The 22,247-nt window shown below is 40.6% G+C and overlaps 1 protein-coding gene across 1 annotated transcript in view; it reads left to right on the top strand.

Annotated features, from left to right (window-relative positions):
* Nucleotides 1–1,035: 1,035 nt before the first annotated feature.
* LOC135505628 (titin-like) overlaps nucleotides 1,036–22,247 on the top strand; it is a 75,133-nt gene continuing 53,921 nt past the window's right edge. The window contains exons 1-5 of the mRNA XM_064924684.1: nucleotides 1,036–1,489; nucleotides 4,620–4,829; nucleotides 12,931–13,065; nucleotides 15,204–15,230; nucleotides 20,931–22,061. Of these exons, the coding sequence (XP_064780756.1) occupies nucleotides 1,471–1,489; nucleotides 4,620–4,829; nucleotides 12,931–13,065; nucleotides 15,204–15,230; nucleotides 20,931–22,061 (1,522 nt within the window). The 5' untranslated portion in view covers nucleotides 1,036–1,470. The remainder of the gene's footprint in view (nucleotides 1,490–4,619; nucleotides 4,830–12,930; nucleotides 13,066–15,203; nucleotides 15,231–20,930; nucleotides 22,062–22,247) is intronic.

The raw sequence follows: 22,247 nt of genomic DNA, 5'->3' as shown, positions 1-22,247 counted from the left end.
ATTTGTCTCTAGTCTGAATGTCTGCACATTTTAATCAAAAGACACATCGCTGTGTAGATCACACATACAGCCATATGTCCATCTCTTTGTGAAAAAAATCTCATAGGATACTATACTCAACATCCTCATATGTAATGTGTCTTTTCAGCCCTTTATGTGGGCTCAGGGATCAGGCAGCAGTTAAACTGCTTTAGCTTGTCAAAAAGGCTTCTCAGCAGAGGTGTGTGGTTGCCAAGAGAGGAGGGAGGTTAAAATGCATGACATTTCTTCCCAAAAGATCAAGTCCATTACATTTTACATTTGCAACATTTTTCCTCCAGATTTGTGGGGCATTTGACGGACAAAATCAAACAGCAGCATCCGTTGTCGTGGATTTCTGTTGTGACTTTGATTCATGTTTTGAGATGTTCATGAATCTGGGAATCATGCAATGTCAGTGGTTATATTCCAACCATCATATCAGATATGCTTTGGTCTTACAGTTGTAAAGATAATCTATGAATAATTGGACTAACCATGCCTGAATCAGGCTGCCAGGTGCCAGTCTGTCGAGTGGGCAGTGACTGACCCAGCTGGCACACAGATAATAATGTGGGCACAGCGCTTCACAGGTAATGCAGTCCCAAAGGGCAGTAAATCCAGTCTGTATCTTTTATTTCATGTTCACAAAGGTAAACAAAGCACTTTGGCTGCAATCAGCCTGGCATCCTGTGACAGATGAACAGCTCCGGACTGTAACTTTTATTATTATTTAATTTGTATTATTATTTTTTTAATCAAGATCAGCTTTAAAAACATCTTCCTCAGTTTCCTGCCTGTGGACACTCCACTGTGAGTGACGTGACTTGCGTGTCTGCCAGTCCCATTCCCAGGCCAGCAGAGGGAGGGGGCTGTTCAGAGAGCCTTCTGCTCCCCACTCCATGACAGTACAGGTCTGTTGGAGGGGGTCACGCCCCTAGCCTAAAAAGGCAAAGCAGAATACAGCTGGTGTGGCTAGCTCTAAAAATAACCCAGGCAGGGCAGAATAGCCTGGGCTAAGGTTACATTGAAGCCCCCCTCCTGTCCTATATGCTTCCTGATCTACACCCATCATGGGCAGGGAAAACTTTTAGGCTGCATCTGCACCTCTCCTCTGGTCAGCCCTGGAACTTTTTTCCTCCTCAACTTTTGCTCTCCCCCTCCTGGACTTTAATTGACCCTCTTCAGAGAACCTACGTGACGGTGACCCTTTGGTATATTTATCCTTTTTCATCTTCAGGGGAATTGAACATCCAGTCCAGACACCAGTTGTAATATCTTTTGGTTGTGGCTGTTCTTCCTTGTAGGGGCTCCGTGCAGGGACTCATCCTTGACGATCAGGACTCAAACCGGATTAGGGAGGTGGCAGTCCATGTTATTTTTTTTCTCTACAACTTTTTTGTTGTTGTTGCCCTAAGGGATTAATTGCTGAAATTACATATTCAAACCAGCATGACTGAGGGAGTCGAAGGTACAGTATCTACACAAGTCTAAGTATGTCTTTACATTTTACTTCCTTATTATGGGTAACTTAATTTGTTATTTTAAATGTTAAAAGCAGATGTGTAACATAGCTCAGCAGACATTTTGGAACCTGCTCTGTAAAGGAATCTCATGATTGGCGGCTTCTAAAAATACTGGATATCATGTAGCATATCATATTGGCTATTTGCTCTGCAGCCTTGAAACAGTTGTGATGATAGCACGGCTTTAAGTGTCTTGCACTTAAGGTGCATAATCCACCTCCATTATTACTGTTACAGACGTCATCTGACTTTTGGGAATCAAACTAATAATTATTTCTGGTGTACCTTGTTTTCCCTCAGTCAGTTCGAGTACCTGGCTCAGATTTGATTTAACCTGAGCCAAGGTGACAAAACTTAAAATTGATCAAGAAGGGACTATTTTGAGAGCGCCCAGGAGAGGATAAATCAGATCAGTTTTGTTGGCTGACTCTATCTGACTCTATTACTGTCCTGAGATTAGTTGTCATGGATATCTACTAAGGGTTTCCCCAGACAAGAACGTCAACTTCAGGCAGCGATGGGTTATGAGAGAGGGAAAGTAGATGTGTTGGAGCTTCATACATGTTTAACAGCACAGCATATTTGTGTGATGTATTCCATCACTATCCCCTCCACACTAAACCTGGAGTCCAGGATAATACCATACTGTGAATATCATTACTGTAAACCTGACAAACACACTCAAGTGCACATACTAGACACACACACACACACACACACACACACACACACACACACACACACACACACACACACACACACACACACACACACACACACACACACACACACACACACACACACACACACACACACACACACACACACACACACACACACACTGTTCAAGTCACAGTATGACTTGTGTATTGTTTTTTGTTGAATCAAAGTGAGAGGAAGCTGGACATATGGTGTCTGTCTGCAGAGCCTCTTGAGTCAGCAGTTTGAGGGGACATGGGTACCCAATAATCCCCCTTGGCTGACAACGGGGTGCAGGCAATGGTGAAGAGACCCAACAGGTGGCCTGATCCCACACTGGGCCAGGCTGGACAAATACACAAGCACATGCACATGCACAAGCACAAGCACTCCCTCTATCTCTCTCTCTCTCTCTCTCTCTCTCTCTCTCTCTCTCTCTCTCTCTCTCTCTCTCTCTCTCTCTCTCTCTCTCTCTCTCTCTCTCTCTCTCTCTCTCTCTCTTTTGTTCTTTCACACTCACTGACCTACAGTACCAGTCAAACTTTTGGACACACCTACTCATCACCTACTTTTCTTTGTTTTTGCTATTTTCTACATTGTAGAATAATAGTGAATACATCAAAACTATGAAATAACACATATGGAATCATGTAGTAACCAAAAAAGTCATATTTGAGATTCTTCAAAGTAGCCACCCTTTGCCTTGATGACAGCTTTGCACGCTCTTGGCATTCTCTCAACCAGATTCATGAGGTAGTCACCTGGAATGCATTTCAATTAACAGGTGTGCCTTGTTAAAAATGTATTTGTGGAATTTCTTTCCATCTTAAAGCGTTTGAGCCAATCTGTTGTGTTGTGACAAGGTAGGGGTGGTATGCAGAAGATAGCTCTATTTGGTAAAAGACAAAGTCCATATTATGGCAAGAACAGCTCAAATAAGCAAAGATAAATGACAGTCCATTAAGACATGAAGGTCAGCCAATACAGACATTTTCAAGAACTTTTAAAGTTTCTTCCAGCGCAGACGCAAAAAAACATCAAGTGCTATGATGAAACTGGCTCTCATAAGGACCGCCACAGGAAAGGAAGACCCAGAGTTGCCTCTGCTATAGAGTAAAAGTTTGTTAGAATTAACTGCACCTCAGATTTCAGCACAAATAAATGTGACAGACCCATATCAACATCAACTGCTCAGAGTACACTGTGTGAATTTGGCCTTCATGGTCGAATTGCTGCAAAGAAACCACTACTAATCATCCCATCTAGTTTGCGCTTAGTAGGACTATCATTTGTTTTTCAACTGGACAATGACCCAACACACCTCCAGGCTGTGTAAGGGCTATTTGACCAAGAAGAAGAGTGATGGAGTGCTGCATCAGATCACCTGGCCTCTACAATCACCTGACCTCAACCCAATTGAGAGTGTTTGGGATGAGTTGGACCGCAGAGTGAAGGAACAGCAGCCAACATGTGCTCAGCATGTGGGAACACCTTCAAGGCTGTTAGAAAAGCATTCCTCATGAAGCTGGTTGAGAGAATGCCAAGAATGTGCAAAGCTGTCATCAAGGCAAAGGGTGGCTACTTTGAAGAACTTCAAATATAAAATATATTTTGATGTGTTTAACACTTGCTTACTACATGATTCCATGTGTATTATTTCATTGTTTTGATGTCTTCACTACTATTCTACGATGTAGAAAATAGTAAAAATAAAGAAAAACCCTTGAATTAGTAGGTGTGTCCTAACTTTGACTGGTACTGTACATGCATTCATAAACATGCATGCACACAAATCATGATGGCTGGAGCAGCATTTCAGTGGGATACTATCGCTGTCATGGGCCGATTCAGAGAAAACACCGGAGACCATGTCGCAAGCCAGGGCTTCTCTCTGATTTGCACCGACCTGATTTTACAGCAGCATATAAAATTTGAGAAAATGAACACTGCATTCTAACTACTGCAGCTGCACAACAATCAATGGCTTGTTCTGACCTCGTCTGCCACATTCGGGTAAATCGATGAGTAGCCTTGTCAAATGAATGGCGCACATAAAGGTCATATATATTGTTTGTAAGGAAGCTCTCTCCATTTAACACCAAAACCACCACTTTACAGAGATTTATATTCATTTGTAGAGATGTTTTTTTATGGCTAAGTCAAAGATCACAGAGACAACACATTCCATACAAGACATTAGATTACTTTGACACTGTGCACCATGTATACTACAATACAGTACCTTCACAGTCTAGCTATTCACCTGACAGAAACTTGTCTCAGTGCAGTTTAATCACAAACAAACTCAACCAATCACTTGATCTTCGTGGTTGGTTCAGCATCAGGCCACCAACCTATCTGGTTATTTTCTTCCAGCGCGATCCTCCACCACAACCATGGTCATAGAGAGCAAAAACGGGGAGGCAGGACAGCCCCTAGTCAGGGTGTCTAAGAGGACCGTGACTGACGACCTGTACACCACCTTCAGTTCCCCCATGGCCTGGATCCTGGTCGTAGCCCTGGTCATCACCTGGTCCTGCGTGGCCATCATCATGTTTGACCTGATGGACTACAAGGGCATCACAGGTACGTCCCGAACCTGTCCCCCTACTGCTCCCACCCATCATGCATTGGGATGCTACTTCTAGGTCTGTGTTAGGTTCAAGTTTAGACTTACTCTTTGCATTAGGATTCTACCTTATTCCTCAAAAGCCTCTGTAGGTTAGAGCTAGACTTCCTCTTTCCTTTGTACTAATTAGGATGAAAAGGGGCTAGTGCTGCTCAGTAGTTTATGTGATGCATCATGCATTGAGTTATCATCCATCTTGGTCATTTAGGCTTTGGTTTTTAATGATGTGGATATAGATTTGGTCCAATTATAAACAGCCCCTCTACTCAGGTTTGTTCATTAATTTAGCCTTAACATTTAGCCTGGGTGAAACAAGGTCATGGATAATGGCTAAAACAGCCGATGTGGGATGCAGTGAGCTCAGGGAGCATGATAAGGCCCAGTAGCTTGTTGTTTCCAGGCTGGCACTACTTTATCTGAAGTGCCACTGCCCTACCAACGGTGTGCGGGCTCTCAGGGTAGCCGGGAGCTCATTGGCTGGTTACTGATAGGACCGACAGTGACAAAGACAGATAGGGTGTAGCATTGCAGTTTACTGGGCCTGGGAACTATCAGCAGCAGCTGTGTTCGGTTACAGTCAACAGTTATCTGAGAGAGGGTGAGCAGAAATAGCCATGCCCCTGTCCCAGTCAAACAGCTTTGAGTGAAATAGCTTACTTTTGGATGAGTCAAAACATGTACTGGTAGATACGATTTGAGATGCTTTGCTTCAGTCAGTAGGGATGTTATTGTATCACAGACTTGTGATTAATATAGTTCATTACAGTTGCAAACACTTGTCGGTGCTATTGAATAGAAAGCTGTAAATATTTCTTAATCTTTCCGTAAATAGTTTAAATGTCTTCAATACCTCAATCTCAACAATAAAATAATTTGAGTTTTGCTTGTTTTTTTGTGCAGCTTAAATAATATAGCAAAATAGACCACAATTAAAGGACAAAAAAACAACATTTTCACCTGATTTCACTATTAGTCTTGACATGAGCTTTTAAGTCTTAACTGATTTATTTGACAGTGTTTTTAAGGGCTTATTTCCAGGCAAAATCATCCCATTAAATTGTGTGACAATTGCTTTCATGCATCCGGCCTATGATAACTTAAATTGTCAATTCAGTTGACTTTTCTGTCTCAATTTATACACAATTGCCTTCATGCTAACACCTTCTCCGCTATGTAATCTGGTTCCTGAGCTGGTCACGGGTGCACCTCAGCCACGCTCAAGGTCCTAAATGATAGCATAACCGCCATCGATAAAAGACAGTACTGTGCAGCCGTCTTCATCGACCTGACCAAGGCTTTTGACTATGTCAATCACCGTATTCTTCTCGGCAGACTCAACAGCCTTGGTTTCTCTAATGACTGCTTCACCTGGTTCACTAGCTACAACACTTTACTCAGCAAATTGTATTCAGTCTATCACAGTGCCATCCGTTTTGTCCCAAAAGCCCCATATACTACGCACCACTGCAATCTGTATGCTCTTGTTGGCTGGTCCTCACCACATTTTTGTTGCCAAACCTACTGGCTCCAGGCCATCTATAGGTCTTTGCTAGGTAAAGCTCCGCCTTACCTCAGCTCACTGGTCACCATAGCAACACCCACCCATAGCGCTAGCAGGTATATTTCACTGGTCATCCCCAAAGCCAACACCTCATTTGGCTGCCTTTCCTTCCAGTTCTCTGCTGCCAATGACTGGAACGAATTGCAAAAATCACTGAAGTTGGAGACTTCACTAAATTTAAGCGTCAGCTGTCAGAGCAGCTTACTGATCACTGCAGCTGTACATAGCCCATCTGTAACTAGCCCATCCAACCAACTACATACCTCATCCCCACATTTGTTTTTCTGCTCTTCTGCACACCAGTATTTCTACTTACACATCCTCATCTGCACATATATCAATCCAGTGCAAATTGCTAAATTGTAATTACTTTGCCACTATTGGCCTATTTATTGCCTTACCTCCTTACTTCATTTGCACACACTGTATGCAGATTTTTCTATTGTGTTATTGACTGTATGTTTGTTTATTCCATGTGTAACTCTGTGTTGTTGTTTTTGTCGCACTGCTTTACTTATCTTGGCCAGATCGCAGTTGTAAACTTCTTCTCAACAGGGCTACCTGGTTAAGTAAATGTGAAATAAAATAAATGAATAAAAAATAATCGTACATTGAAACCACATCAGTCTGTGTTGTTAACTGTATTGTATTAAATACTGATCATGCAGAATGTCTTTCTCTTTGATTGAGTGCTGCTGTTGAGAAGGAGACACCAATCTGATGTATTTTAATATTTCTGATTCAATATTGTATGTTGCAGATAAGCCTGCAAGGAGAGATATAGATTTAATCTACAATGCATAATAACGAGCATTGAATGTGGCCAATACCGATGGTCATCTATGGAGGAATGACCTCCTAAACCATTCCACGTGAAATAATGGGAAGAAATTGAGGCTGTGGCTATTTCTACCAAAGCCTCTCAGCCTTGGCATAAGTATAAAAATTGTATTTATTAGGTGTTAGTAGTCAAACTACAGCTAAACTCTACCCTAAACCAATTTCTTAAACAGTAGCATTATTAATGAAAACAAAGGGGGCTACATTGGGGTCACACATCCGTAAATTCGATTATGGAAGGGGAGTTAAGGTTGGTAAAAATTATCCCAGGGGATACTGTATGGCACCAGGACAACACGTGGAATGGGAGGGTGATAATCACCACACAAAACCATGGCACCATCGATTAACCCATGAAAGAACAAAAATAGACAATTACTAGAGGACCAACAATAACAAATATCAATTCTTAACACTTTTTGGCATGAGTAGAATGTGTACACATACAGTATAATGTAAATGTAAATATACCCATATCATATAATACTTTTAAAAAAGTGCCTTTGAAGCCACAATCTTTGACGACATGCTGAATCACTGTAATACTGAAAGCAAGTCTCATGTCACAAACTAATCAATATGTAAAACAAAAGGCTGTGTGCCCTAAGACAGAATACAGTGTGATGAGAAAGTATTCATACCCCTTGACTTATTCCACATTTTGTTGTGTTACAGCCTGAATTCAAAATTGATTGAATTGTGTCACGTGACTAGGGTGGGCATTCTAGTTTCTTTATTTCTATGTTTTCTGTTTCTATGTTGTAGCCGGGTATGGTTCTCAATCAGGGACAACTGTCTATCGTTGTCTCTGATTGGGAAACATACTTAGGCAGCCTGTTTGTCCACCTTAGTTGTGGGTAGTTGACTTTGTTAGTGGCCTGTATAGCCCTAGTAAGCTTCACGTTAGTTTTTTGTTGTTTCTTGTTTTGTTGGCGACATTTAAAATAAAGTATAATGTACGCTCACCACGCTGCACCTTGGTCCGGTCATTTCCCTGACGACGTTCGTGACAAATTGTTTCTCTCCCCCATTTACACACAATACCCCATCATGACAAAGTGAAAACATGTTTTTAGAAATGTTTGCAAATTTATTGAAAATAAAACACAGAAATATCTCATTTACATAAGTATTCACACCCCTGGGTCAATACTTTGTAGAAGCACTCTTGGCAGAAATTACAGCTGTGAGTCATTCTGGGTATGTCTCTAAGAGTTTTCAACACCTGGATGTGCAACATTTTCAGATTATTATTTTTGAAATTCTTCAAGCTCTGTCAAATTGGTTGTTGATCATTCCTAGACAACCATTTTCAGTTCTTGCCATAGTTTTAAGTGAAAACTGTAACTTGGCCATTAAGTGAAAACTGTAACTCGGCCATTCAGGAACATTTACTGTCTTCTTGGTAAGCAACTCCAGTGTAGATTTGGCCTTGTCCTGCTGAAAGGTGAATTCATCTCCCAGTGTTTGGTGGAAAGAAAATTGAACCAGGTTTTCCTCTAGGATTTTGCCTGTGTTTATTATTTATTCTGAAAAACTCCCCAGTCCGTAACGATTACAAGCATGCCCATAACATGATGCAGCCACCACTATGCTTGAAAATATATTTTAGAATTTGTATTCAGGACAAAAAGTTAGTTGCTTTGCCAAATTCTTTGCAGTATTACTTTAGCGCCTTGTTGCAAACAGGATGCATGATTTGGAATATTTTTTCTTTCTGTACAAGCTTCTTTCTTTTCACTCTGTCAATTGGGTTATTATTGTGGAGTAAGTAAAATGTTGCTGATCCATCCTCAGTTTTCTCCTATTACAGCCATTGAACTCTCTAACTGTTTTAAAGTCACTATTGGCCTCATTGTGAAATCCCTGAGGGGTTTCCTTTCTCTTCGGCAACTGAGTTAGGAAGGACGCCTGTGTCTTTGTAGTGACTGTGAAATTCATGCTGTAACACAACAAAATGAGGAAAGACCACTTTCTGAAGGCACTGGTTTGTTTTGCTGGCCTTGGAAATGATGAACCTAGCCATAACACAGCCATTTAGTGGACAGCAATTGGGTATGACTGCATTTTTAATAGGAATTTGTCCCACCATGACATTTCAATAAAGGGCAACACTCAGTAAATTAAAAACTTAGCCGACATTTTGTAACAATGAGCAGAGTGTGTTGACTGTGAGGACATTTTATTCCCCTTGATGTGCACCACATAGCCCGGGAGGCGACCAATTGGAGTTGAACCAAGTCTATTGTTATGCCACCACTGCTTCCTTTACAGAGAGAGAGAGTGTGTGTGTGAGAGAGAGAGAGAGAGAGAGAGAGAGAGACCTAAACCTTCCAATGTGTTTTAGAACAAACCACAGTCTTCTCATAATGAGATGGATGGTTGAATCCACTCCACTCCCAAGTCCCTTGCCTTCTTACCACTTCTTTTGGGGTATTATGTTATTTATTTCTATGTATTTAGTTGAAGTCATCCTTCCAGGAATCAGTGCCGACAGAGAATAGAGATAGAGGGGTTGAAATGCAACAGTGTTGAGGGATATTTGTTCATTTACATGACGTAGGTTGAAGTGCCAATCAAGCAAATGTCACTGAATAATCAGTATTTCATTGGTATGCTTCAAATCATACAAACCACAGCAGTATGTCATAACTGCACATTAGCTTTTGGAACAAATCAATCAAGTCAATGGGATTAAATAAAAAAATAAAAAAACATGTCAAACCAAGTGTTGCTACAGTATGTCAGATTCAATAAAGAGTGAACGACATACTGTGCTCGTTATAGTTACGGCACAGCATTTTGTTGTTCTTTCCCGTTTTTCACACCTATTGCATTGTGGGTGTTTACTTTTTGTATGTTGATGTGTTCTCTACACTATGGTCATGTCGATCTTTGTTTCCATTGTGATGAATGTCTTTGTGATGACCTTTATTTCTTCTGTCACCATACTTTGATTGTGAATTGTGAGTAATTGCGTCTCTGTGCCATTGGTTGTTGTGGTAAGACAGTCCGTTTCCTCCTCCCAGAACGCATCACTCTGGAGTTTGTTCTTCTCCCCACATTGATCATGTGCATGTGATGGAGACTGTTCACTGTCCCTGTCCCTGTGTCACTGCTTATATATCTCTGCTTCTAACAGGGGTCCCCCCACCTCCCGCTGTCAGGAAAGCAATTAAGGAGGCAGGGAGGTCTAGAGGCAAGCCATTATAATATGCTTTTAACTTTGTTGTGATGATTAGAGGCCTTTGAGGCCCTTAGTGAGTTTGAGTTGACTTAACGTTGCAACTAACTTTAGAGGAGTAGATCAAACGAATTTATATATTTGTTTAAAAAAAAGATTTAAATATAATACAATTTACTATTAACAACTAATATGGCAACTAGGTCCATTAACTCATGTCATAATAAATACACAACATGTAGAAAGGTATATGGACACCTGCTGGTCAAACATCTTATTCCAAAATCATGGGCATTAATATCGAGTTGGTCCCCCTTTGTTGCTATAACAGCCTCCATTCTTCTTGGAAGGCTTTCCACTAGATGTTGGAACATTGCTGCGGGGCCATGCTTCCATTCAGCCACCAACACATTAGTTACAGTAGGTCGGTGATTAGGCCTGGCTCGCAGTCGGCTTTCCATTTTATCCCAAAATGTTTGATGGGGTTGAGGTCAGGGCTCTGTACAGGCCAGTCAAGTTCTTCCACACTGATCTCGACAAACCATTTCTCTATGCTACTCGCTTTGTGCATGTGGGCATTGTCATGCTGAAACAGGAAAGGGCCTTCCCCAAACTGTTGCCACAAATTTGGAAGCACAGAATTGTCTAGAATGTCATTGTATGCTGTAGCGTTAAGATTTCTCTTCACTGGAACCAAGGGGCCTAGCCCGATCCATGCAAAACAGCCACTGACCATTTTTCCTTCTCCACCAAAATTTACAGTTGGCACTATGCATTTGAGCGGGTATCGTTCTCCTGGCATCTGCCAAACCCAGATTTGTCTATCGGACTGCCAGATGGTGAAGTGTGATTCATCACTCCAGAGAACACGTTTCTACTGCTCCAGAGTCCAATGGCAGCAAGCTTTACACCACTCCAGCCATTGCTTGGCAATGCACATGGTGATCTTAGGCTTGTGTGCTTGGCCATGGAAACCTATTTCATGAAGCTCCAGACGAACAGTTCTTGTGCTGACGTTGCTTCCAGAGGCAGTTTGGAACTCGGTAGTGAGTGTTGCAACCGAGGACAGACATTTTTATGCGCTACTTGCTTCAGCACTCGCCAGTTCCATTCTGTGAGCTTGTGTGGACTACCACAGCTAAGCCGTTGTTGCTCCTAGACATTTCCACATCACAATAACAGCACATACAGTTGACCGGGGCAGCTCTAGCAGGGCAGAAATTTGACGAACTGACCGGTTGGAAAGGTGGCATCCTATGACGGTGCCACGTTGAAAGTCACTGTGCTCTTCAGTATGGGCCATTTTACTGTCAATGTTTGTCTATGGAGATTACAGGGCAGTGTGCTCGGTTTTATACACCTGTCAGCAACGGGTGTAGCTGAAATAGCCAAATCCACTAATTTGAAGGGGTGTCCACATACTTTCAGCAATATTGTGTACCTTTCAATACCTTTGATATAAGCATTTTGATATTGTCGATAGCTGTAACGTCCATTTGTTCAGAATTGCATAGAAAATAAATTCCCACTTAAATATTTTCAAGTCCAGGAAACAAAAAGTCCTTTCTTGAATATGGCTATATTAATCATGTTTCCTTAACCCACTCATGCTAATTCAGCACTACTATAGATTACATAACTAATAACCACTCTCTTCTGAATATCCATTATACTGCTTTGGTAATTGCTCGCTAATGAGCACTAAACAGTCTATAGAGCAATCTCTAAAGACCATTCAGTCAGATTCTCCTGAGAGTTGTCACTAACACAATATGCTAGCAGGGGTGTCTGACATGTCCTGTAGTCTGTACTGTAGCATGTTTGCATGTCATTCCTACTGCGTGTCTCTACCTACGACTAAATGGAAATGTATGTCTCATGCTGTTTGCCTGCACCGACGGACGGACGGACAGACAGACAGACAGACAGACAGACAGACAGACAGACAGACAGACAGACAGACAGACAGACAGACAGACAGACAGACAGACAGACAGACAGACAGACAGACAGACAGACAGACAGGTGGTCATCTCCACAGTGTATACGCCAGCAGAAGTTAGAAGTAACCCATTGGACCATGGATGGAATGTTATACTACATCACATTTTTATAGTCATTTAGTTACACGCTATTGTTTATAGTCATGTACACATTCATCTTTATATAATTTCTCTGTTTGTTTCTGGGTATGAATTCCGTTGCTGGGATTTGCTTGTTCTCATGCATTTACCTACATACAGAACATTTGAACGGTGTACGATTCCATTTGACAGATTAAGCACAGCATATTGTTAAATTAATATTTTATTGTCTATAACAGAATGCAGTTCTATACATTGGTAACTCAGTATTCTTTAAATATTCCTTAGTCTAGTTTTGAGTGGAGTGTTTCTAGAAGTGAGTGTGTAAATGTAAGGTAGCTATGTTTTGCGGGGTCTTAACTCACACAGCCTGTTCACTACACTCTCAGGAAGCATTCAGCATATCAGCTCAGATCCCATGAAAGTGGTGAACGAGGCGGTGGAGGAGTCCACTGGCTGGGGCAACCTGCTTCTGACCTTTGCCTCCAACCTGGTAGCACCTGAGGAGGAGGAGGAAATCGAAGGTATACTTCACACATACTACCCTACTAATAGACCAAATAACAGCAACAAACAGAACACCATGGTATTTCTAAAAGAAAAAGGGCCAGCCCACTTTGATTTGATGAGTCACCTGGCAGGTCATGCCTCATTCAACTTCATGGATGCAGGATAAATCTGTCAGACTGAGAACCTGTGAACCATAGCGCAGCCACGGGCTTATCTCCAAGGCTAGCCTGTGGTCCTCTAAACACTACACAATGATACCTTTAACTCCTATACCACATCTGTGTGAAAAAAGAAATTGAATTCAACCACACATCTTCTCTGCCTCTCTCTCTCTCTCTCTCTCTCTCTCTCTCTCAGATCTAATCTCCAGGCTTGCTCCACACTCACCACTACAACACACTCAGCAGTGTATGTTCCCTCACAACAACATCAGCACATACAGTTTACAGTTAGCTAAAGGACATCTAAAACAGCCAAGGAGCTAGTCTCCATTCCGTAGCTTAGCCTGTGATTCAGCTGGGTATTAAGATATATTTCTACCAGCCTTATTGAACCAGGAAGGAACTTGATATCAATAGTCCTTTCCAATGGCAACCTAGCGATTTACCAGCTCTTATAACAGGAGCTCTAAGTATACCCCTGTGTGGAGGATAACTACAGTACCACAGTTCAGGGACAAACTTCCTGCGGAACAGAAATTATTTGTGGCAGAGAAGTGAACACACATCAGTGTGAATTTAACAGCAGCACCACACGTACAGTTCAGCAGCTGTTATTGAATTACAGTACAACAAAATAATGTAAGCAAACCTCACTTAGATTTGACTAATAGTTTTGCTGTGCAATAAAGTGAATGCAGGAAAGTAGCACGAATGTCAGTCCCAATAGTAACTCACTGAAGAAAGCAATGTAGTTGTATTATGTACACACACACACACACACACACACACACACACACACACACACACACACACACACACACACACACACACACACACACACACACACACACACACACACACACACACACACACATATGGTAATAGTTGCAGTTACAGTAACAGTGTCCTCTGCTCCCTGTTAAATGATGGAGAGAGTGAGTCTATGGAGGGATGGAGGGCAAGACAAATGGAGATTATAGGGACAGAGAAAGTAAGAAGAAAGGGTTGTCCCACAGTGGCTATGCATAGCTCACTGGACGAAATGCAGATAGATGCTGACCTGCCTGGCTGTCTGACAGCTGTCTGTGAGTTACGACTCAAAGGGCAGAGACTATTTCTGTCTTACTGTAGGGTAGACACTTTAACCACTCATACAGGCACAGCATAGTGTCCAGGTTTTGTGACTCATTGGCATTGGCACCTTCTTAATACTTCAGATTCATAGCATTAAATAACAAATTATTAAATAAATAAGCTTTAAACGTTATTTGTTGCTTTAATGCATTTATACAACCTGGTAACGTTATCTCTTAGGCTAATGTGGTTTGAAAGGACCTCCTTCTCTCTGCAGTTAGAGATACAGTATATTTCAAAACGCACCCCACAACATCAAACACACCCTTCAGAATTAGCATTTTCCTCTCATTTAACTTCTGAGAGAAAAAATAAATCCCAAATGTGAATATCTGCTATTCATAGCTCGAGCCAGTTTAGCACAAACGAGGTGGGTGTATTTTCACATCTCCCTTGAAGAACGGCTGACTCGTCAAATCAAACTGCTCTGCAGAACCTAAACCTGTCTACTGACTTCTGTGGAGTTCACACTTGTTTTCCTCACAAACTTAGCATAACACAAACTTAGCATAACACAGCTGACATGTTAGACATAATTCTGCTACCACTCCCAGGCTCTTTCACAGGAATACATTTCACTAAATCGTCCACCTTTGCTCTGAGATTCATAGTAAACAAATGTACGAGCTGTTGTTGCTGTTGTTGTGTAGCCTACTGCCTCTCATTGAGTTGACTTATACTCTTTAGCGCCTTTAGTGATTTTTAAGAGGTAAAAGTAAGGTGCCTGCAGCTGGAGAAGAGCATTACTCCCACTCTGATCCACATTCATAATTTATTCTGCCTTCATCAATGTTTCACTAGATCTACTTCGTTGCTTCCTTTCTTACAATAACATGTCACCCCCAATCTGTTTTTAGGTGAGATACATCCGGTGAAGAAAAAAGGTTTGTTTTCATGTATCTATTAATTAATTAATTAACTTTTTTAATTATTCGTCAATGTTTTATAATAGCTGTTTCCTTCATACTCTTTATAACATAGATAGGAAAAAAATAGGGAAAAAAACATATTTGTTGAGAAATGCTTCCTGGCAATAGTGCTATTGCCAGTCAATGTGAATGCTAGCTCTTCTGCCTGCTACTTCCTGTGCGCTTAAATGACTCGGCTACAGGTTACTGTGAGGGACGCGAGCTTGGCTTTACTGCTTTGCAGGACTGAGATAACAATCTCACTCATCCGGCCACTAATGAAGCTTTCGAAGTCAAAGCCTTGTTTCCTTCAGCAAGAGCTTAGACATGCCGCTTAGTCACTCCAAACCGGCTGCTGAAATGCATGTCACTGTATGGAGTTACCTACAAGACCTACAGCATTTGTAATCGGCTGTAGTGTAAGATGTACTATACGATGATTTAGCTCTATCTCGTAGGCTATACATGCTTGGCTGTGCCAGAGACCCTAACAGAATGACCTCATAACATAGGCCTAAATCTCTCTTATACTGAGAAATATTATTGTTTCATTCACTTCCCTTTGACTTGCACTGTTGTAGCTCGGAGCTTAAGATATTCATTGTACCCTGCATTTACATCTGCAACCACGTGCATGTGACTAATAAACTCTCCAAATCTCTAAATCTCTAAATCTAACACACAGCCGTCTAATACCTAAGGATTCTGCCCCGCTATCTCTCTAGATGGCATTTTGAAACCATTCCACTGCATAGTTTTCCACCACCTATCTCCACTATGCAATTCCCCTCACTCTTTAGGAGCCTCACATCAGTGACAAAACAGATGAGCAAAATTAAACCTTGACACAAGATGAAATGATGCTTGTTTTAGGGCCCAACATTTAATTGATGTAGGTAGGAAGTCCCAATGATTTGAAAAGATTACATAGGCTGAGGTTAATGGGCGTTGATTTTGTGGATGTTCATCTTGGCACGTAACAGTAAAACCGCCCCCAAAATATATAGGATGGTACGTTGAAGAGGATCATCATGCTGAAAGTGAGAAGGGGGGAACAGAAGGCACCATGGCCATGCTTTCCAGGTTTATAGGTAAACATACGATGTTTACAATATTTAAACTACATTAGATCTAATGTAGTTCAACTAGAATGGGACATAACAAATGCACATGCTAGTAAGCAAAATCAATGTATATCACTCTAACCAAGCTATTCAGCAGCGCTATTAAATGGTTTGTTGTTTTGTGGCTTTGCTAAAATGCTTACATTTTATAAACATAACCATCGTATTAACTTGGTTACTTGCAGTACTCTTACTAACTTCTTATCCATAGTCACACATTGTGTACTTGTCAAGGGACATGGATCACTCTTTGTGTTTAACCTCTTGCTACTGAAATCACCTTCCTTCCTACCTCATAGCTGCATTCCTACCATCCAGAAAACAAGGTCTGTGCCTTCCTGTTCTTAATACGCTCATATAGAAAATGAATCAGATATGAAATAACATTAGACATGTATTGATGATTGATACATGGGAGTGAGGCATTTTGCTGCATGATGTCTATAAGTGGTAATTTGCACTGTTGCCAGAGTAATTTATGGCAAATGTGTGTTCTGCTGTCATGAATTGCTATATAATGTGATATTACTAGCCTGTACCTGTTTGTGATTACTTGCTCAATTTGTTCCCAGACACCGTAATTATACTCCCAGAAGCTACTACAGACAACTGGTCCATTTACCTTAATTATGGATCGCTGTAATACATGGTCATTACACGTCTTCTGGTTGTTGATATTGTAGTAGGATAAAATATAATAATACCATTAATTTCAGTGAATTCGAATTTCAAATGTCATAGTTGTTTGCAGTTATAAATAGACCATTACAGTTTATCTCAGTCTGACTTAGTATTTGGTAGTACTATGGTACAAATACTTTTAAAGGGGCAGTTCAGACAAAAATTAGATTTTTCTGTGTTTTATATATATTTCCACACCACGAGATTGAAATGATACTGTAAAATTGTGAAAATTATGATAATGCACTTCTAGTGCTCCATTTTAACTAACCTAACACAATGGTAAATCTAGGGGCTCTATTTTAACTAACCTAACACAATGGTACATCTAGGGGCTCTATTTTAACTAACCTAACACAATGGTAAATCTAGGGGCTCTATTTTAACTAACCTAACACAATGGTACATCTAGGGGCTCTATTTTAACTAACCTAACACAATGGTAAATCTAGGGGCTCTATTTTAACTAACCTAACACAATGGTAAATCTAGGGGCTCTATTTTAACTAACCTAACACAATGGTAAATCTAGGGGCTCTATTTTAACTAACCTAACACAATGGTACATCTAGGGGCTCTATTTTAACTAACCTAACACAATGGTAAATCTAGGGGCTCTATTTTAACTAACCTAACACAATGGTAAATCTAGGGGCTCTATTTTAACTAACCTAACACAATGGTAAATCTAGGGGCTCTATTTTAACTAACCTAACACAATGGTACATCTAGGGGCTCTATTTTAACTAACCTAACACAATGGTAAATCTAGGGGCTCTATTTTAACTAACCTAACACAATGGTAAATCTAGGGGCTCTATTTTAACTAACCTAACACAATGGTAAATCTAGGGGCTCTGTTTTAACTAACCTAACACAATGGTAAATCTAGGGGCTCTATTTTAACTAACCTAACACAATGGTACATCTAGGGGCTCTATTTTAACTAACCTAACACAATGGTACATCTAGGGGCTCTATTTTAACTAACCTAACACAATGGTAAATCTAGGGGCTCTATTTTAACTAACCTAACACAATGGTAAATCTAGGGGCTCTATTTTAACTAACCTAACACAATGGTACATCTAGGGGCTCTATTTTAACTAACCTAACACAATGGTAAATCTAGGGGCTCTATTTTAACTAACCTAACACAATGGTAAATCTAGGGGCTCTGTTTTAACTAACCTAACACAATGGTACATCTATGGGCTCTATTTTAACTAACCTAACACAATGGTAAATCTAGGGGCTCTATTTTAACTAACCTAACACAATGGTAAATCTAGGGGCTCTATTTTAACTAACCTAACACAATGGTACATCTAGGGGCTCTATTTTAACTAACCTAACACAATGGTAAATCTAGGGGCTCTATTTTAACTAACCTAACACAATGGTACATCTAGGGGCTCTATTTTAACTAACCGAACACAATGGTAAATCTAGGGGTTCTATTTTAACTAACCTAACACAATGGTAAATCTAAGCGCAGGCAGTTGCGCTATAGGTACATATTTTTGCTATTTTCACTATTACAACTTTTGGTGCATTTGCTGGCCTTGACGTGAAAAGGCTGAGTTTTGATGAATAAACAAGTTGTCAGTATAACAAGGCTTGGCCCCTCACTGGCCAATCCGAATGTGCTCCATGGACAAATATTTTTTGCTTCAAGTTGTGTATTTAGGGTCATTTATGTATTGCCTTGGAATCAACAGCAATTCCAATGTTAGTCCGTTATAATTTGGCAAATGTAGACTTACCTATCTTATACGGCGACCAAATATGTTTTATGAACATAATCAGAACCATCTTACAGATCAGATCATATTCACACATCTACAGGAGTTGCATTGCAGGTGTGCCACGGAGTTGTCTCCATAAAACCAGGAAGGTGAATAATTCCAATAAGTTTAGTTGTAATAAGATTAAACATTTTAACATCGTTTTAACAACAACAACAATAAATAAATGTAAAAGGTAATTATATCATAAAGACGTCTGGATGAAAAAGACAGGCATTGCTGTTGAACCAGCCTTCGTTGGGCCTAGGGTAAGGGAGGGCTTGGGTTTTGAACATACGAAACAGAAAACAATCAATTGTGATGGGAAAATAACTTCTAAATACGAGATTCACCGGTACAGAGGTTCTCATCTCTCATTTCATGATGGACATGGACTTTGTAGCCTAAACAAGGGACCTGCATGGCTAAAATAATGTGGGCCTGCTTACAATGCATAGATAAAAAGGGAATGTCTCCTCACTGTTTTGATTAAGATTTATTTCCAAATGGTCTCAGGAGTCAAACCCTTTATCAACAGTCTTGACTACTTTGCAACTGCATTGAACAGTAAAAAAGGCTTCATACAGAGGAGGGGAGACTATGCTTTTAATCAAATAAAACAAAATAGGAATAAACATCAGTTTTTTATTTTGCTAAATACATAGTAAGAAAGCAGATAGTCTACTCTTGTCCCATTCCCATACCGGCAGTGTGTGTCACGGCTGGACAGGCTGTGTTTCCATTGTCAAAATTTATGCCATAACTAACTGCGTTACCAAAACCAGCTTTTGGTTGGTCTTAAATATCCCTCTCAGCGCTGCCTGAAATTAGCACTTCGGATCATGTTTTTAAGGACACACCTCAAATATTTCCATCCCTCCCATCTGAGTGCAAGCGAGCTGATATAAGACAAGTAAATTGCTGAACCTGGCTTTAGGGCTGGAAAATGCCAGTGCGACAGTTTTTACATGACAAAATAGCAAACTAATGTACATTTGACACTAGCACCACCTTAAAGCTAGCCGAAAATAGAGCCCCTAGTGTAAGAGCTGTTTGAGTAGACTGCCTGAAATGTCAGCTTGTTTGGCTGGGTGGGATTTTTTTACTCATACCAGGCGGTATAAGTTAATAGACCAATAACAAAGAGAGTTTGCCCTCTCTGCCAATAACAGATCGTTTTCAGGTGACACATCCCTCCCATTAGGCCCCTACAACTAGGCCATTCTCTCTGAACACTCCCAGACAGTCCTAGCTAAATTCTTGCTTGAGAAATTGCATTTTGCTCAGAAGAAAATGTTGTTGTTTTAACCATTTTACTTGAAAACAATCACAGTAACGTACTAAATTGTTATTCAGAAATTATTTGATATTCAGATGAAAACGGCTGCATTGGACCTTTAATTAAGAACAGACGTAATTTTTATGGACATGAATTCACCAGTACTGCATCTTCTAGCATGTGTTTCCATGTGCATACTGTTTATACAGTAAGTGTGAGTTGTTGTCTTGAGGGTTTTGTTTTGTTCGATTCCGTCTTCTTTTCGGTCTGGAGTTTTAACGGTTTTGAATTGCTGTTCATACCCAGCATCATCATAACCATGAGAGAATGAGAGGATTCTTAAAGGGGAGACTGTTGGTACTACGAGTCTCCATTTCACTACCACAGAAAATAACAACTCTTCACTGACAGACTGTTTGTGGATTGACAATTTCTAACCTATACTTCTCCTCAAACAAGTCAACCTGTGTGAGTCAGTCTTTGTGGTGCCTTGCAGCATGGAGCACTGTCATTATGTTTATACCACATGCTGCAATGTAATATAGAGAAAGCATTATGTTGGACATATCGACATATCAATGGTATGGAATAAGGATCATGGTAGTATACATACACATACACATACATGAGCAGAGAGCAGCTTGTCAGGTGTAAGCATTATGAGTACACAATAAAGATATTGTGTTGTGTTGTCTTGAAAACTCTCAATGCATTATGGGTCTCTTTGGTTATGGCTCAGTGCACTGAATGTCACTTTTCATTCAAGTTTTTCTCACCCTGTTAAGATACACAGTTAATTCTGTAGTTGCAGGGATGTTTGCAGAGGAAAAAGAACCAGTTGCTAAAGTAGAGGACGAAGAAGAAGATGAAGACGAGGATGAGGAGGATGAGGAAGAAGTGGAAGATTATGATGAGGATGAGGATGAAGAAGAAGAGGAGAATGAGGATGAGGTTGAAGGGGGAGAAGATGAGGATGAAGAAGAAGCTGAGGATGAGGATGAGGAAGAAGATGAAGAAGAGGACAAGGAAGCAGCAGCTGAGGTTGAGATAGATGAGGATGAGGATGAGGATGATGATGATGATGAAGAGTATGAGACTCCCATTCTGATTGATGTTGATGACACAGGGACAGACGCTTCTGCTGGAGATGATGACAGAGAGGATGATGACACCACAGCTGAAGCTGAAACTGAAGCAATTACAGATGAGGATGCCAGTGATACTGCTGTTGCTTCCAGTGATGAGGACCATAATGAAAAGGATGAAACCAATGATGCCAGTGCTGAAGTCACAGAGGATGCTCCTGCTTCTACTGCAAATGACAACGACGATGATGATTATGGTAAAGAGGAGGAAATTGATGTCACAGAAGATGTTGTTTATGACATCCAGGACGATGACATTGACATTGTTGCTGAACAAGCAGATGCTGTTGCCTCTTCTGCAGATGATGATGATGAGGATAAAGATGATGAGGAAGATGATAGCATAGATGATGACAAAACAGATGATGATGCTAAACCCATTGACCTCGAAGATGACGATGATGATGATGATGATATCAAGGTCAATCTTGCTGATAGTGAGGGTATTGATATCTCAGACACATTAGCTGAGGATACAACTGATGACTCTACAGATAGTTTTGAGGACACTGATGATGACGATGACGACATTGTCAATGAGGACAGTGGTGCCATCGTTGATTCAGTTGACAAAACAATGGAGGATTCAGGTGAGACTGTTTGTGACGTCGCAGACATTTCTGGTGACACAGCATATGATGATGGTGAGGGGAAGGATGCAGCCGAAGTGATCGGCAAAGATGATGACATCACACCCGAAGCCTTTGATAGTTCTGCTCCTGAGGAAGATGATCTATCCAAGGATGAAGAAGAGGAGGATGATGATGGCATTGATGACCTTCTTTTGACAGGTATTGAGCAGTAACTTTCATTCCGCTGATGTTTCATCATCATGTGTAGTACTGTCCATGAGAAGTTAATAACATTCATACATGATCAACTAACTGGTCAGAATTAAAACTAGCTGTATATTTCAGATGGTACGTTATTGATTTTACCATTCAATTATTTATACTGCACTCAAATCTGATATACAG

This window comes from Oncorhynchus masou, chromosome 19 (genome assembly GCF_036934945.1).
Source record: "Oncorhynchus masou masou isolate Uvic2021 chromosome 19, UVic_Omas_1.1, whole genome shotgun sequence".
NCBI classification, from domain to species: Eukaryota; Metazoa; Chordata; class Actinopteri; order Salmoniformes; family Salmonidae; genus Oncorhynchus; species Oncorhynchus masou.
Note: the sequence above shows the minus strand (reverse complement) of the source record. Positions and strands in the feature narration are given on the sequence as shown.